General features: G+C 40.5%; 1 protein-coding gene across 1 annotated transcript in view; it reads right to left on the bottom strand.

Annotated features, from left to right (window-relative positions):
* Window positions 1–16,919, bottom strand: part of ADCY8 (adenylate cyclase 8) — a 401,436-nt gene that overhangs the window by 240,262 nt on the left and 144,255 nt on the right. Inside the window, exons 3-4 of the mRNA XM_036765122.1 lie at window positions 9,308–9,438; window positions 861–972 (exon numbers count right to left, since the gene is read on the bottom strand). Coding sequence (XP_036621017.1) covers window positions 861–972; window positions 9,308–9,438 — 243 coding nt within the window. The remainder of the gene's footprint in view (window positions 1–860; window positions 973–9,307; window positions 9,439–16,919) is intronic.

Genomic DNA, 16,919 nt, shown 5'->3' with positions numbered 1-16,919 from the left:
CTATTGAAGTTGCAATAGATATATTCCCTTGGATGTAGTCATGAATGGAATTTTCTTAAGTTTCACTCTACCCTAACACACAGAGTGTTGTTGTAAAGTACCAGTGTATTTTCTGTGACCTTACAACATGGAATCTAGATTTTTAGTTCTAAAGAGAATGAGATCATCCATGCCAGAATGGAATCAACAGTGGTTCTAGGTTCAGAGAACTTGTGTTCAAATTATGACTCACCTTGTTACTTGTGAGACTGGGAAAGTCATGATTCCTTCTATTAACCACCCTTTGAGACTACTTTTTGAACCAAACAAGCTGCAAAATAAAGCTAGAGTGTTCTGGGCTCCAAAATAGATATTTAAAATCTGACAAGGCTCAAAAGAGTACACGATTGCTCAGCCATGGTTATAGAAAAGTTCAGTGGATTAAATATGTCCTTGAGAAAATGCAATTTCATGCCAGATGGCAGAATTTGGCTTGGAGACTGCACCCAGTAATCACTGAATAAAGCCTCCTCCCTGACCTTTGGTATAGATGGCAGTAAGCCACATGCACAGGGAAATAATGGTGGGGGAGGCGAACAGACTGAAATGACTCCTGGATGGCCCCCTGCCTGGAGCTGACTGTCACTGAACCAGCTGCCTATAAAAGGGCAAAAACTAGACAGCAAACCTTCTAACAAGGGTCATTAACTAACCAACATCGATCCAGCAGAAAGATAGGAGAGTCTCCTGTCAGTGCTCAGAGAACAGAATGCAGACAGATAACACCATCAGTGATGGCAACCAAAATCCTCCTCCTTCCTAATTAAGCATGCAACCTCATACTCCTTCTAAAGATGGAGAGGGAATTAAATTCAACTCACATGGGCCAGTCGATCAAATCTGGCAAAGAGTTCATTCAACATCCTGACCAGCTCCTGTGCTGACAAGGTCGTGGAAAGGTTGGTAAATCCTTTAACATCTGCAAAAAGAATACTAAACACAAAAGGGAAGGGGGGTGGTGGTGAGAAGAAAACATATTAATATTTTAATTCATCCTGGGAGATATATCAACACCATGTAAACAAACAAAGCATCTGTGGGCTTGAGAACTTAGCTCTGCATTGCTGAGGAAGCCAAGGCGGGGATGAATGAATAGGCCAGGATTTAAACCAGGTCTAATTCAGGAGGAGGCCAATTCACAAGCTCAGGAAGTGTAAATGAATGCTGAAAGCTCCCATTCTTGTTGCTGGCAGAGAGTTTGTGAGCTGTTTCTAAGACTCACCAGTTCTGTTACGAAAGTAAATTTGTCTTAAAAAAAATTGTTTTGGAGAAAGTCAAATAACATTTTAACCAAGTTATATAACTCTAGTTTTTTGGTTTAGTTATTTCCAAACCATGGCTCCCCTATAGCCATCTTCCTCCTTTTGAAAGTTGGCCTCTGCCCTTAGGATTGGATAGGTGAAGCCTTGTCTTTGCATGGTGACCCTAAGTCAGGTCACCATGCAATTCCTGACCATTTCCAAATCAGCCTATCCGGCACCAAACCAACTCTCCACCCTCCTCCAGTTTCCAATTCTATGTGTTGTCTTCCTTGTTAGAATTTGAGTTCCTTAAGGGAAAGGAAGGTCTTGCTTTCTTGCCCATATTTGTATCTGCAGGACTTAGCACAGTGCCTGACAGGTTTTAAGTGTTCAAGAAGTTTTTTTATTTGTTAATTTATTCAAGTCAGCATACAGTAAAATATAGAAAAATGGTTCATATTTTTGTAGGACAATAAGATATAGGAATTTAGAAAAAGAAGGGATTTTAGAGATCATGTAGGATTGAGATTGTTGACCTTTTTTGTTCATGGATCCATTTGATACCAGTACAGCCTATGGACCTCTCCTCAGAATAATGTTTTAAATAATTGAAAAATGCTGAATAACAATTAGAGGTTAATAAAAATGAAAATGTCATCTTGTTTCTAATTATAAGTTATGAACCTCCTGAAATCTAGGTTAAGAACCCCTGATCTAGAAGAATTCTCCTAATAAATGTGACTAGAAGATCACCTATCATGTTGCTGCGTCCTATAGGGAAGATCTGCAAAAAAGATGAGAAGGCAGAAGTTGAGTGGGTATGGAATTTATTGATAGAGAAAATATCCTCACTAACAAGGTCATGGATTTGCCAAAGCATTGAAGTTAGTATACTTTACTGCGTTGTGGCATGGCCATGTGAAGGTGATGGTATATTATAACACCATAATAAACTCAAATCAACTAGTATTTATTAAGGATCTTTTACAAGCCACACACTCTGCTAAGTGCTCGAGATGCAAAGAAAGACTAAAAAACAGTCCCTGCTCTCAAGGAGCTTACAGAGTGGTGTGGGAGATAACATGCAAATAACTATGTACAAGCAAGATATAGACTGGATAAATTGGAGATAATCAAAAGAGGCATGAAACTGCACTTAAAGGGCCTTAGGAAAAGCTTAGGGGATAGGACTTCTTTCAAATGAAGGAAGCCAGGAAAGCTTGGAGGCAGAGATGAGGAGGGAGAGAAATCCAGGCATGGTGGATAGCCAGTGAAAACACTCTGAGGTGGGAGATGGCATATGGTGTTCAAGGAATAACAAGGCGGTCGGTATCTCTAGATAACATGGTATGTGAAGGTAAATGAGGTGTGAGAATCCTAAAAAAAGAGAAAAGGGTAGGGTTGTGAAGGATTTTGAATGACAAATAGAAGGTTTTATATTTAATCCTAGAAGTGACGGGGAGCCACTGAAGTTTATTGAGTAGGGGTGGTAGTGATATGATCAGAACTGTACTTTAAAAAGATTAATTTGATAGCTAAGTAAAGGATGGTTTGTAATGGGGAGAGATTTCTGCCTGGGAGATCAACCAACAGGCTATTACAATATTCCAGGGGTGAGGTGTGGAGGGTTTGCAGAAGGTAGTGATGGTATCAGATGATAGAGAGGTGTACATGAAAGATATTAAGAATGTAAAATCAACAAGAGGGCAACATATTAGATATGAGAGGTGAGAATGAGTCATTGAGGATAACACCTAGATTGTGGTTACCTCAATAGTAATAGAGAAGATTGGAAGAGAGGAGGATTTGGGAGGTAAGAGGCTAAGTTCTGTTTTAGACATGTTCATCCAGTTTGAGAGGTCAGAGTTGGAGATGCAAATGTATAAGTTGGGAGAGAGGTTAGACTTGGACATGTAGAATCATTGGCATAGAGATGACACTTGATTCAATGGTAGCTGATAAAGCTGATGAATTTATACAGCAAAATAGTATAGAAGGAGAAGTGAAGAAGGTCTGGCACAGAGCTCAGGAGGGCATTCACCACCATCAACTAGATGAAGATCTGGCAAAAGAGACAGAACCAGTGTAAGGTAGTGTCACAGAATCCTAGAGAGAAGACAGTGTCAAGGATAATCGGGTAATCAGTAGGGTCAGAAATTCCAGACAGGTCAAGAAGGATGAAGATTGAAAAAGGCCATTGGATTTGGCAATTAATAGATCACTAGCAACTTTGGGGAGAGCAGTTTTACTTGAATAATGATGTTGGAAGCCAGATTGTAGAAAACTAAGAAGAGTAAGAGGAAAGGAATTGGAGGCAGAGATTTTTAGATGGTCTTCTTAATGAATTTAGCTATAAAGGGGAGTAAATATGGACAACCAAATAAGGGTTTTGTTTTGTTATTTGAACATGGGGGAAACATGGGAATATTTATAGGTCAGAGAGAAGTAACCCTATGGACAGGGAGAGATAAATGAAAAAGCAGACATGATAGAGGCGCAATCTGCTGGAGAAGACAGGATAGAAGGGTACATATATGCATATGTAGAAGGGTTAGCCTTGGCAAGAAGAAGAGCCACCACTTCATGAGAATCAGGGGTTAGAAGATAGCGACAGACATCTGAGAGATGTTTGCCTTAGTTTCCTCATCTATAAAATGAGTTGGAGAAGAAAATGGTAAACTACTCCCATATCTTTGTCAAGAAAAAAGCCAAATGGAGTTGGACATGACTCATCAACTACACAATAATAAAAACTAAATACGGATTGAGTGAACCTTAAAGGAGGAGATGATAAAGGAGTGATTGTAGTAGAAGGAAAGCCTACAAATGGCATTGGGAAGGAAGCAGTATTCCAACACCCTCACCTTAGCCAGTGAGTTTTCCAATGCTAGAAAGAGTGGCCAGGAAAGCTGTGCCATCAGAAGGGAGATAGGTCTCAGTGAGAACCAGAAGACAGAAGGAGTAGAAAAGGAAAAGATTTAAGATGAAAATCAGTTTGTTGCCTATACAGTGTACCTTACAGAGGTCACAGTTTGAGGGCTGTGTAGCCTTAGTGTGAGACATTATAGAGGGGCAGGGGTTAGATTGAAACGCATGAGAATAAAGGAGTGGGCAGGCAGTGATTAGCACAAATGATTTAAAGAAGACTCATAAGTACTCATACTAAGCAAATTAAAAAGAAAATAATGCTGAAAGACCTCAGAATTCTAATCAATACAATGACTCAGTAGAGAGGTGGCGGACTAGAATGAGGCACATGTTGTCACACAAAATGAAGTCTGTTGGTCTTTGCTACAAAGAAGGCTTCTACGGGGGAGTACTACTGAGAAATAACAGCAACGAAAGACAATGTAGGTCACTGCTTATTTTTCAAAACAACCATACAAGAATGTATACTTCCAAATGAGTTATTCTCTCAAATTAAAAAAAAAATAAGGTATGGATGTAGATATGTATGTTTTGTAAGAAGAGGAAGGAAAGGAAAATGAGTTTTAAAATACTCATTCTCATTCTCTACCTGTGACAGAGGTCATAGGTCAGACACAAGGAGATAGAAAGAGACGGCAGGGGGTGGGGGTGGGAGGCAAACATTCCAACAGAGACGGAGATAGACAAACAGGGAGACATAAAGAACTGTGAAAAGGACAGATGCTTTAAATGTTAATGGAGAAATAAAGAAAATGGATATGTGGGGAAAAGTTATTAAAATTAAAATCACTCAGTTTTTGCAAATAACCCAAATCTAGAGGTTGAAATTCTAGCCAATGAAGAACACAAAATTAAAGTGTTAGAAGGAGCTGGAAGAAGTTTTTAGAAAAGCCATGCCCTTCATCTAGTCCATGTCTGGGGTCTTATAGTTGAGTAGCCAGAAATGGAGAAAAAACAGAATGGAACAGGTTTAACTCACGATGTTGTAGCATAAATGTGATCAAAGATCTTCCCCACTCATTCAATAGGCCTCAGGTGGGCCTAGGTGGGAAAGTCTGATTATATCTTTGTTTGCAAGTAGGCCTAAAGCCCCTATTTACTAGGTGCTCAACGGGATGTGGGCGTGAAGCTCTCACGGCTCTAAGGGGAGCTGCTAAGACCAGAGCCAGTGGTATGTACACTGAGTTCTAGTCAATCAGGAATTCAGCCAATCAGAGACCTGAGTTCTAGCCAATCGGATGCTGGCAGGGACTGTATAAAAAGAGAGCCCAGAACTGGGAGCAGCAGAACTGAGAGCGGCAGGATTCAGAAGCAGACATCAAGAAGACATGGAGGCAGCAGACATTGAGGGAGAGCCAGCAACGAGAAAAACTGTAGAGCAGAGAGTGCTGAACAAGATAAAGCTGTGGAGATCAAGGAACTTGGAGTCAGCAGAGCCACAGGAGAGAGTGCTGAAGGGAGAGTTAGGATTTGTGAGTGATTGTTTACAGGAAGGCCCTAGCAGAAAGTTTACAGGATGACTTGGTTCCTTGCTATAATACTGTGTTATGATTTCCTTGTTGCTACATTGAGGTGGGCTTACTGGTTTTGGAATATAATTGCTATTATATGGAATTGGAATTATTGGTCCTGGGATTGGATTCTCTCATATCTAAATAAATGTTATATATACTTCTTCTACCTTCTGTCTAGAGAATTTCTTATAGTTTGTGATTCTGAACCATTCAGTTATGTTCACGGTCATCTTCATGGTCATGAATCTTGCTTTTCTGCTATAGATGTATCATGTGGAAAGGGATAGAGCTGACCCTGAAGGCAGGAAAACATGAGTTCAAATGCCTAGAAGTCATCTCCTTCATGAAGCCTGACATTCTGGCTCTGTGATCCTGGATAAATCACTTATCCTTTAGATTCTCCAGGCAAATCCCAAAGACTCCTAAGTTTCACAGAAGGTGCCAAGCTGCATTAAGTAGAGGGTGTTTTCCTATGTGGGAGTTCCCTATACCAATGAAATCACATGCCCTTTCCTTATTCCTATTCTTATCTGGTGAAGTAATGCTCTTCCTTCAAGGGAAGGTGTTTAAGCTGAGGCCAACTGACCTATAATGGGTCTTCATTTACTAAACATAGGGCTGAACCAAAGGCCCTATTCCCTTCAACTCTAAAATTCCACAACCCTACAATCAGGTACTGGTCCAAGGTCATAGAATCAGAGACTCTCACAGTTGGAAGGAACCTTAGAGGTCACCTAGTCCAACTCATAACTGACTACTCTACAGTAAGTTTGACAACCAATCATTCTGCCTCCTTTTAAAGACCTCCAGGAATGGGGAACCAATTAATTTCCAAAGCAGCGCATTTCACTTTTGGATTGCTTCAATTGTTGGAAAGTGTTTTCCTGATAAGGAAACCTCAAATCTGTCCCTCTGCAACTTCTATGAAGTTTCCATCCCAGCAGCAATGGCAGAAAGTTGAATATTCTTTCTACTACAATGAGTTGCCTTCTCTTCTTTGAAAGTCACCTCTAGGGGCAGCTAGCTGGCACAGTGAGTAGAGCACTGGCCCTGGAATCAGGAAGACCTGAGTTCAAATCCGGCCTCAGACACTTGACACATGTACTAGCTGTGTGACCTTGGGCAAGTCACTTAACCCCAATTGCCCTGCCAAAAAACAAACAAACGAAAGTCACCTTTAGCCATTTCATTTAGATGCAAAATGGAGATCAAAGAATGAATACAATTAAATTAATAAACTTAGAACCCAGAGCCAAATGTTTAAATGATATCAATGTAAATTCAAAAAAAAGAAAAGGGAGAAAATAAAGCATAAGAGAAAAGAAAGATAGTATTGAGGAAAAGAAACTTGAAGAGAGTGAGCTACTTTAAACAATCATGTACCACTGGACTTGTTTTGAGGATTGTAAGGAGGGAGGTTTGGCAGTGATTCTAGCTTGGCTTTCAGAATCAGGTTGAGAGACCAGGCTCCCTAAGTATAGAGGACATGGCTGTATTTTTAACACCAAACAGCCTTCAAGTGGGAAGGAGCTGCTACACACTCTCTTGTTGATTTCAGCTCCTCAATACCTAAAGATGCCATTGGCATTCACTGCTGCTGTAAATAGAAAGAAGGGGAGAGATCGGTTGCCAGCAGCTTGGGCTCTGTGTGAATTCTTCTACCTTAGAAACAGCTCCCATCACTGAGGAAGCTGAAAAATGTAGGGCAGTAAACTAAATTTTAATTTTGTGCAATGTGAACTCCTGCAAAAGGGACTCAATCACAGAGAAGTCAGCTTTGAGATTAAAAACAAGAAGGCTGAATAGCTTCAGCTGTGCAGGAACAAGGGGCGCTTCAGAAATGGATGATCAGAGAAAAGAAATTGACATTTGTGAAACCCAGTTCTCCTTGGATATTTGTGAGTGCATTCTTTAGAAATTGGGGAGAGGGCAGTTTTATTTATCACCATCATCATCATCATCATCATCATCATCATCATCATCATCATCATCACCATTGTTACTATATGCTTCTCTCATGGTGTCACATACCTTTTTTCATTTCCTCAAAAATAATCCTTTGAGTATTACCTCATCTGGATCCACTCACCAGTCACCATGTCCATCAATAGACAATGCATACATTTGTAGAATGTCTAGTGGGGCAGCTAGGTGGTACAGTGGATAGAGTGCCTGGCCTGGAGTCAGGAAGACTCATCTTCCTGAGTTCAAATCTAGCCTCAGATACTTACCGACTATGTGACCTTGGGCAAGTCACTTAACCCTGTTTGCCTCAGTTTCCTCATGTGTAAAATGAGTTAGAGAAGGAAATGGCAAATTGCTCCAGGATCTCTGCCAAGAAAACCCCAAATGGGATCATGCAGAGTGAGACATGACTGACATCATTGGTTACTTCCTGTGTTAAGCTCTTGGAGCAAGGAGTTTCATTCTGACTTGGATGTGATCTTCACAAAGAGGTCACTTTTCACTAAGGAACAAAGGGGTTTTAAATTGAGCTGTGCCAAAGGCAATAAAGTAGGTATAGGAGAAAGAGGTCTGTTTGCCATAGGAAGGGGGGAAATTATTTTTACCAAAAGAGGAAAGCCAGGAGGAAAGCTTGCGTTTGTTTAATCACAAAGTAGAATATTACATCCAAAGGGAACAAATAATCACCATTCTGGACTATCTCCTGGACCAGGGATGGGGAACCTGTGGCCTTGAGGGTACATGTGACCCTTTAGGTCCTCAAGTGCTCCTCAAGACTGCAGGTTCCCCATCCCTGCGACCTGGACTTGTTGACTGAGTCACAGACCGATGTTCCTGTCACTATCTTCATAAAATGTGAAGGTGGCCAATCCTAACAAAGTGGACAGGGGTCTTAAGTCAACCTAAAAATGAGAAGCAACATGGTATAGTGGGTACAGTCAGGAAGATCTGGATTCAAGTCTATCTTCTATCACAAACTAGCTATATTAGTATGGACAAGACATGGGATCACTCAGTATCCCCAGACAACTCTCTGAAGTTAACCTATAGATGAACTTCTTATCTGCATTTATGGATGGAGTTTCCACTGGTGTAGACATAACACATATGTATACAAGTGCATGTGTACGCGAATACATGTGCGAACATATGCATGTGTATGTAAACAAGTGATCAGTTCATGATTCAACCTAGAAATATTAAGACCTCAAGTGAATTCCTAATTAAAGAATTAATAAAGCAAGTGAGAGCATCCCTGACATCAATCACAGGCAGAAGCCATTAAACAACATAAAAATAAATCAAGTTCATGCAAATGTGAAATGTAAAAATAGTTGACATTTATATAGCCCTTTTAAGTTTTTGCAAATGCTTTGTATATGTGATCTCACTTGAACCATATAACAACCTTGTGAAATATTTATTATTTCCATTTTACAGATAAGAAATCTGAGGCTCAGAGAAGAGTGGTTGGGGCCACAAGGCTAGTGAATGTCTGAAGAAAGTCTTGATTCCAGATCTTTCTGATTCCAAGACCAGTACCCTATTAACTATTCCACAACTTCTTTTCCTCAAACATCTGCATGCATGCGTGTCCACGTGCATGTGTACGTTGCTCACCTGACATTCTCATAGCGATGGATGTAGATCTTGTGGAACTGGTGCTGCAAATGCTCGTCTTCCACGTTGGTCATATCATTGATCATCTCTAGGACGACAAACCGAGGCAGGACAGAAAGTACCAGTCTTTCCTGAAACAAAGCAAGAGGCAAAGGTTGGGTTAACTAGACAATGGCTGCCTCAATTTCTCTTGACCAAAGCTCCCAGATGAGAGGCACTTCAAGCTCATCCTATACAATCCAAAAAGCACATAATGATTACCTTCCATGTGCTAGGCACAGTGTTAGACCATGGAAATACAAAATAAAACATCCCTTTCCCCTGAGGAACTTATAGCCTACTGGGGGATGCAATGTGAGAAAAGATAAATACATAAGGATCTGAGGGAGAGGGAACAAGCTCCAACAACCAGGAGGATCAGGAAAGTCTCCCTCTGAAGGGTGGCATACAAGCTAAGGTCGATGATGCATTCCTTATCAATGAAAGAAAGTTACTTCTTTGTCAAAAAGCTAAAACCTTTATTGAGGGAACCGCTTTTGTTTGTTGTTGTTCAGTCATTTCAGACTCTCTATGACCCCATTTTGGGGTTTTCTTGGCAAAGATACTAGAGTAGTTTGCCATTTTCTTCTCCAGTTCATTTTATAGATGAAGAAAGTGAGGTTACTTGCCAGGGTCACATAGCTAGTAAGTGTCTGAGGCTAGATTTGACCTCAGGAAGATGAGTCTTCCTGACTACAGACCCAGAGCTCCATGCACTGTGCCATCTAACTGCCTGAGTGAGCCACAAGTGATACTAACTGTCCTCTGCATCAAATTCATATAGCACTTTGAGGAAGGTATAAATAAGGCCTTTTACTCAATGACGTATCTATTGCTTAGGAAGTAACAATATCCTTCACTCCAGCATGTTATTGGTCATAAAGTAATTCTTGAACTTTATTCAAAGGTTTCATTGGTCAGACTCCTCTTGGAATATTGCATTTAGAGCTAGAAGTCTAGTACAGGCCTCTCACTTGGGCTATTCTAATAGCCTCTCATTTTCTCTCCCAGCCTCAAGCTTCTCTCTACTTCAGTCTATTTTCTTCAAATCTGGCAAAATAATTTTCCTAAAGTGCAAGTCTAATCATGTCATTACTCTTCCCCACCATCCCACTTAATAAACTCTGATGATTCCCTATTGCTTTTGGAACTGAACATAAATGTTCTTCTGCTTAACATTTATACTGCTTGAAGATGTGACCCTTTAATGATACCAGTTTTCAAGCTATACTACGAAGCAGTAATTATCAAAACTATTTGGAATTAGTTAAAAAAATAGATCAGCAAAACAGGTTAGGCTTACAACATACAGGAAAAAAAAATGAACCTAGAAGCCTAGGAACACAATGACTGGAGATATGTTTCACTATCTGTAAAAAACTGATGGGAAAATTGGATGGCAGTATTGAAGAAATTTCTTATACCCAAACACCTCATATCTTTTACTGAGGTAAGTTCCAAACGTACATGTGACCTAGATAAAAGGTCCCAAAACAAGAAAGAAATTACATATAAGATCTATGGGTAGGGAAATAGTTCTTGACCAAATAAATCATAGAGAGTATCACCAAAGATAATATATATGTATTTTTGGCTATATAAAATTAAAAGTTTCTTGCAGACAAATCAAATACAGCTAGGATTAGAAGAGAAATAAGTAGCTGAGAAAAAAAAATCTTTGCAAAAAATTTCTCTGATAAAGGTCTCATTTGCAAAAATATATATAGATATATAATACTTATGTATTATAAGAATGAACCATTCTAAAATGGATAAACTGAGGAATTGAGAAGACTTGAATATAAATATGGCCTCACAAATAGCTGTGTGACCTTGGGCAAGTCACTCACATTCTCACCTGGCTCAGTTTCCTCATCTATAAAAATGACTATTATAATAGCCCATCCTATGGTGCAGGGTTGTTGTGAGGACCAAATTTAATAATAATTGCAGAGCAATTTGCAAACCTTAAAATACTATATAGATGCTAGCTATTATAATGATTATTATTGAAAAAAATCTTCTAAGGATATAAATAGGTAGTACTCAGGGGAACAAACCCAGGATATCTATGACCATATGAAAAAAAATGCTTCAAATGACAAAAAATTATAGAAATATGTATAAGGGCAATTACAAGTTTACTCTTTATACCCATCAGATTGGAAAATGACAAAAAATAAAAAGTACATGACAAATGTTGGAGTGACTTTGGGCAAACAGGAACACTGATGTATTGTTGGTGGACCTCTGAACTGGTCCGGTCATACTGGAAAGCAATGTGGAATTATATACAAAAGGTCACTAATCAGTTCATGCCCTCTAACCTCTGACCTACTCATTCCACTGGTAGGTCTATACCCAAAAAAGGATAGAAAGAGAAAAAGGTCCTCCCTTTCTCCTGATTGCCCTACACACGATACTCCTCCCATTTCTGTGCCTGCCTTCATACTGCCCAGGACTGGAACGTACTCCCTCTTCACCTCTGCCTCTAGGACTTCCTGGCTCATATAGTTTAATGAGAGCTAGGATGCAAATCCAGAATGCCTGACTCAGAGTCCTTTTCATATCACAATGCTGACACCAGAGATGCTTAGCCTCCAGGAGAGAAGATTCAGTAGGGACTCCTTTGTTTGGCATTTAAAGCCCCACCCTCCCCCACCTGGCTTCAAACTGTCTTTCCAATGTTATTAGACATTTCTCCCCTTCCCACATTCTACAGTCCTAGTATATCTGCTTTCTTGCTCTTCCTCTAATGTAATGTTCCATTTACTGTCTCAATGTCACCCTCCCTTCCTGTTGGGAATGCACTCCCGCCTTATTGCTGCTTCTTAGAATTCCTACTTTCCTTCAAAGCTCAGCTCATGTGTGACTTCCCATAGGAAGCCTTTCTTGTTCTCCCCAGCTACAAGTGCTTCCCCTCAGCCCCCATGTTACTTTGTATTTATTTCATATGTATTTTCCATATATTTTTATGCTGTCTCTCCCTTTAAAACGCAAGACCTCAGGTACAGAGTTACTTTGTATCTCTGGTATCTATTGCAGATCTGGCACATAGTAGGTTTTTAATTTATATTTTTGAATTGACCGAATGGTGTCTTCAAATACCGCAATGGCTAGGGGTTTTCTTAGCAAAGATACTAGAGTGGTTTTGTCATTTCCTTCTCTCTCTCTCTCTCTCTCTCTCTCTCTCTCTCTCTCTCTCTCTCTCCCTCCCTCCCTCCCCCCCCCCCTCCTCCAACAGATGAGGGAACTGAGGCAAACAGGGTTAAGTGAGGTTAAGTGACTAGTCCAGGGTCATATAGCTAGCAACTGTCTGAGACCAAATCTGAACTCAGGAAGATAAGTCTTCCTGACTTCAGGCCTGCTACTCTATCCATGGCACCACCTAGCTTCCCTAGAGCACTGGTGCCAAGCTCAAACAGAAATGGGGTCCACTGATCCTTACATAAGGGTCCTTGCAGGCTGCATGTTGACTTGATTTCCCAATTTCATTTTAATCTGGCTCGAGCTGCACTAGGGAGCATTGCAGGCTTCATGCCATGTGTTTGACACCTTTGGTCTGAAGGACAAGTAGAGGAGATTCCTTTCTTGGTCTAATGTTCCTTCCAACTCTAGGATTCTATACCACTAATTGATTCTGGGTACAGTATTTAATTTGATCCTTCTAACTCATCTGCTAGGTAAATATTACAAGTATGACTACCTCTATGTAACAGATGAAAATGGGACTCAGATAGATTAAATGACTTGCCCATGGTGGCGGGGCTGGGACTATATAATGGAGATCTTTTGACCCCAAGTCCAAAGTACATTTTATACCACCATTCCTTTTCTCTATATGCTACCCTTAACAGTGGTCCCATAGCATGGACTCAGAAGAGTTTATTATTTTATAATAAATAGTAGCATTTGTCAAATTCTCTTTATTATCATAACAAAATATAATAAAGTGGGGACTGGAATGGAGTAACTTAGGGATGCTGAATGTTCTCCGAGGAACTAGAGAAAATTAAGTAAGTTCGGGTTTTGATCCTTTGATTTTTTTTCAAAGGTGGGCAGTATACTTTCCTTCCTAAGTTTTCCCTTCTCCAGGTTAAGCATCTCCAATTCTCCAGGGGATTCCCATATAGACTAATTCTCAGTCTTCATCTGAAGCCAGTTCTACTCCTCAGCATGAGAGAGGGGATGCCTGTCTTAGATTTCAAGCAAATAGTGGATAGCTTTTGTTGATTTGGTTGTGCATGGATTTTTGGCCATGTGTGTTAGATTAGATCACGTCTGGGGTCCCTTTCCTTTATGAAATTCTGCCATCCTATATTCCTAAGACTATTTTTATTAAGCAAGGACATTGTCTTCTATTCACTTTTTATTATCCCTTCCTGATGCTTATCCTCATGTTTATCCCCAAGGTTTTCATATGAAGTAGACACTCATTAAATGCTTATTATCTAATTAAAGTAGTGGGCTAAAATTGGAGAGAGAAAGCTTTAAGTTGGACAGAAGGGAAAACAAGAATAAGGGAGAGTGAACATTGAAATGCTTCTGAGGGAAAATGAAACCTGGGCCTTTATCCTGGAAGACCTTTTAAAAAAAGGATATTACACTAGTTGTTTACTGTTGAGTTACTCATATGTAGTCCTGTCCTTCTAGTTTTGGAACAGCCCAGTATGAATCCTTTGTTACTTTCTACCTTTGGCACCTTGAGTAAGTCATTTAATCTCTGTGGGCCTTGGTTTTCCTATCAGTATCATGAGGGTGTTCAATTACATGACTTCTAAGGCCCCTTCCATTTCCAAATCTAGGATCTTATGATGGACCCTTCATATTCCATGATGTTCTCATAATCCTTGAGATCTTCTATGATTCTTTATTGGATTTTTTTCCTACAAAGATCAAACTTGTACTCTTATATACCTAATGCAATCATTCTCTCTCTCTCTTCCTTCTCCTCCTCCTTCTCCTCTTCTTCTCCTACTCTCTTTCCTCCTCCTCCTCCTCTCTGTCCTCTCTCCTCCTCCTCCTTTTATTTCTTTTCTCTCTCTTCCTTCCTCCTTCTCCTTCTTTTTTCTCTTCTCTCCTCCTCCTCTTTCTCTCTGAGAAAAATGGTCTCCTCCTCTCTTCTCTGTGTCTGTTGTCTTCCCCCATTATATATAGTGTAAGCTACTTGAGGGCAGGAGGAATGTCCTCCTTTTTCTTATTTGTATCCCTAGTACTTAGCACAGTGCCTGGCATACAATAGAGTCTTAATAAATGTTTATTGAATTGAACTGAAAACACACCCACACCTGTTGAGGTTTAGGGGTGCTCGAGACCCCAAAATACTGACACACTGTGTCCTGCCAAATGAATCCAACCCAAGTCTAGAAAAACAAAATTTATTAAAGATTCGCCATATTGGGTAGACTTTTAGGGAGCCTGAGCATTTGTGACACTAATGCCAGTGGGCCAGGCTGAATCTGAGCTGGGCTAGATAGAATCTGAGCACCTTTCATGGAAGCAAGATGGATCTTGTACACGAAAAGGTTGTGGGAGGGATCTAGGGTGGTCAAGTAGTCTGGGGTAATGGGAGGAGAGATTTAGGGAGGGTCTTGATGGGACTGAAGTGACTGGTGGGGGCGGGGTGGGGGGGCAGTAGAGTGGGGGGGGGGAGGACCTGGGGTAAAGTCAGACTCCAGTGGGATTGGGAATGGGATTAAGGGTGGGAAATAGCTAAAGGCTACTTGGAAATGATAGCCGATGGAGGGCTAGGGTAACAGATTCAGGTATAGATATTTTGATAGGCTCAAGGGTGGGAAATGGCCAAGGTAACCAGACAATGGAGGCAGCAGACGACAAGATTTGATGAAAAGTCAGGTCAGGTGGGAAGAATTCAGGGAGAGTTCAAGAGGGTTCCCAGAGTCTGCATCCCATCAGTATCAGTAACCTATACCCCATCACGTCCACACCCACACACCACTTATTTTGTACCTGCCACTGAGGGACTTAATGACTTGCCTAGCAATCACAAACCAACATGTGTCAAAGGTTGGATTTGAACCCACATTTTTCTGACTCAAGGCTAGGCTTCTATCCATTATACAAAACTGTCCCCATTGTTACGAAAATGTTTCTTCACAATATCACATTCATTGCTCAAGCAGGGCTGATATGACTATCCCTATTACCAAGGTATAGAAAAAGAAGCTGGCAAATTAGTCACAGTCAAAACCAAGATTCACACCCAAGTCACAGAAACATAGAATTAGAACCAGAAGGAAGGTACCCTAGAGACCATCTCTATCTAGCCTGACTCATTCTCCCCCATTTCAAACAATGAGGCCTAAAGAGGTAAGGCAACTTCCCCTAGGTAACATAGGGACTTATTGTTCAGTTGTTTCAGTCCAGTCCTACTCTTTGTGACCCCAGTTGGTATTCTCTTGTCAAAAATATTGCAGTGGTTTGTCATTTTCTTCTTTGCCTCATTTTACAGATGAGGAAACTGAGGCAAATGGGGTTAAGTGACTTGCCCAGGGTCACATAGCTAGTAAGAATCTGAGGCCAGATTTGAATTGAGGAAGATGGAGTCTTCTGGATTCCAGGCCCAGTATTCTATCCATTGCACCACCTTGCCCAGGTAACATAAGTACTAGAGCGCAAAGTCAGGATCAGAATCTAGGACCTCTGACTCCAAATCCAAGTATCTCTATACTCTGTCACCCTGTTGGGCAATTTCTAACTCCAAACCCAGTGTTATGGTTGTTGTTTTATACTGTCCTATGCTAGCTATTTTTATTTTGCCATGCTTAACTCTTTCTCGTGTCATTTCCCTCAGCTTGATTCCCTGGTTATTAACCACTACCCTACTATACTGAGAACACTCTATGAATAAGAATGAGAACAAACATGCTTTAAGTACAAATTTAGAGTTTGCACTGAAGCAGAATACAACCTTTACCTGCTTTGGAAATCAAAACCCAGGAAGACTATATTACACAGAATACCCCAACAGCTCATATTTTCTGGTTTTTCTCCCTCCTTAGGCCTATACTATTTGCATAAAAAGGGGATCTTGACTTAAAGTGTGTCAAGGCCTCTGCCTCTTTTCCCTTCTCATCCCATAAAACCGAGCCCATTCATGCTATGAAAAATGGTTCCCACAGTCATCAATTGCTAGGTTAGAACTAGAGGGGAAGGATATGTAGCTAGAGTCCAAAGGTCTACTGGGGAATTAAGATTTTCATTTCATGCAAATGTTTGTGGTGGTAAAGAAAAACAGAATAAAGGCCAGCCTACTGTACATTCAATACTGCCTAAGCTCAAATACTAAAATATCCTTCCAGGCTCTTAGAATCTTAGAAACTGCCATTCACGAGCTAATTCTTTCTGCACCACCCTGCATCCCCCAGACTTTTAAAATAAGCCACCATGCCTTTTCTCTTTAATTACCAAATCCCATGACTAAGAGACTATGCTGTAACAGAATGATGAGGTAGATAGAGTGTTCAAGGCAGATGGAGCAAGCAGGATCAGGATGTGAGATATGAGATAACATGCATTGATGCCCCCAAGCGGACTTATCTGCATGCTTTCA

The sequence above is a fragment of the Trichosurus vulpecula genome, chromosome 1 (assembly GCF_011100635.1).
Source record: "Trichosurus vulpecula isolate mTriVul1 chromosome 1, mTriVul1.pri, whole genome shotgun sequence".
NCBI lineage: Eukaryota > Metazoa > Chordata > Mammalia > Diprotodontia > Phalangeridae > Trichosurus > Trichosurus vulpecula.
Note: the sequence above shows the minus strand (reverse complement) of the source record. Positions and strands in the feature narration are given on the sequence as shown.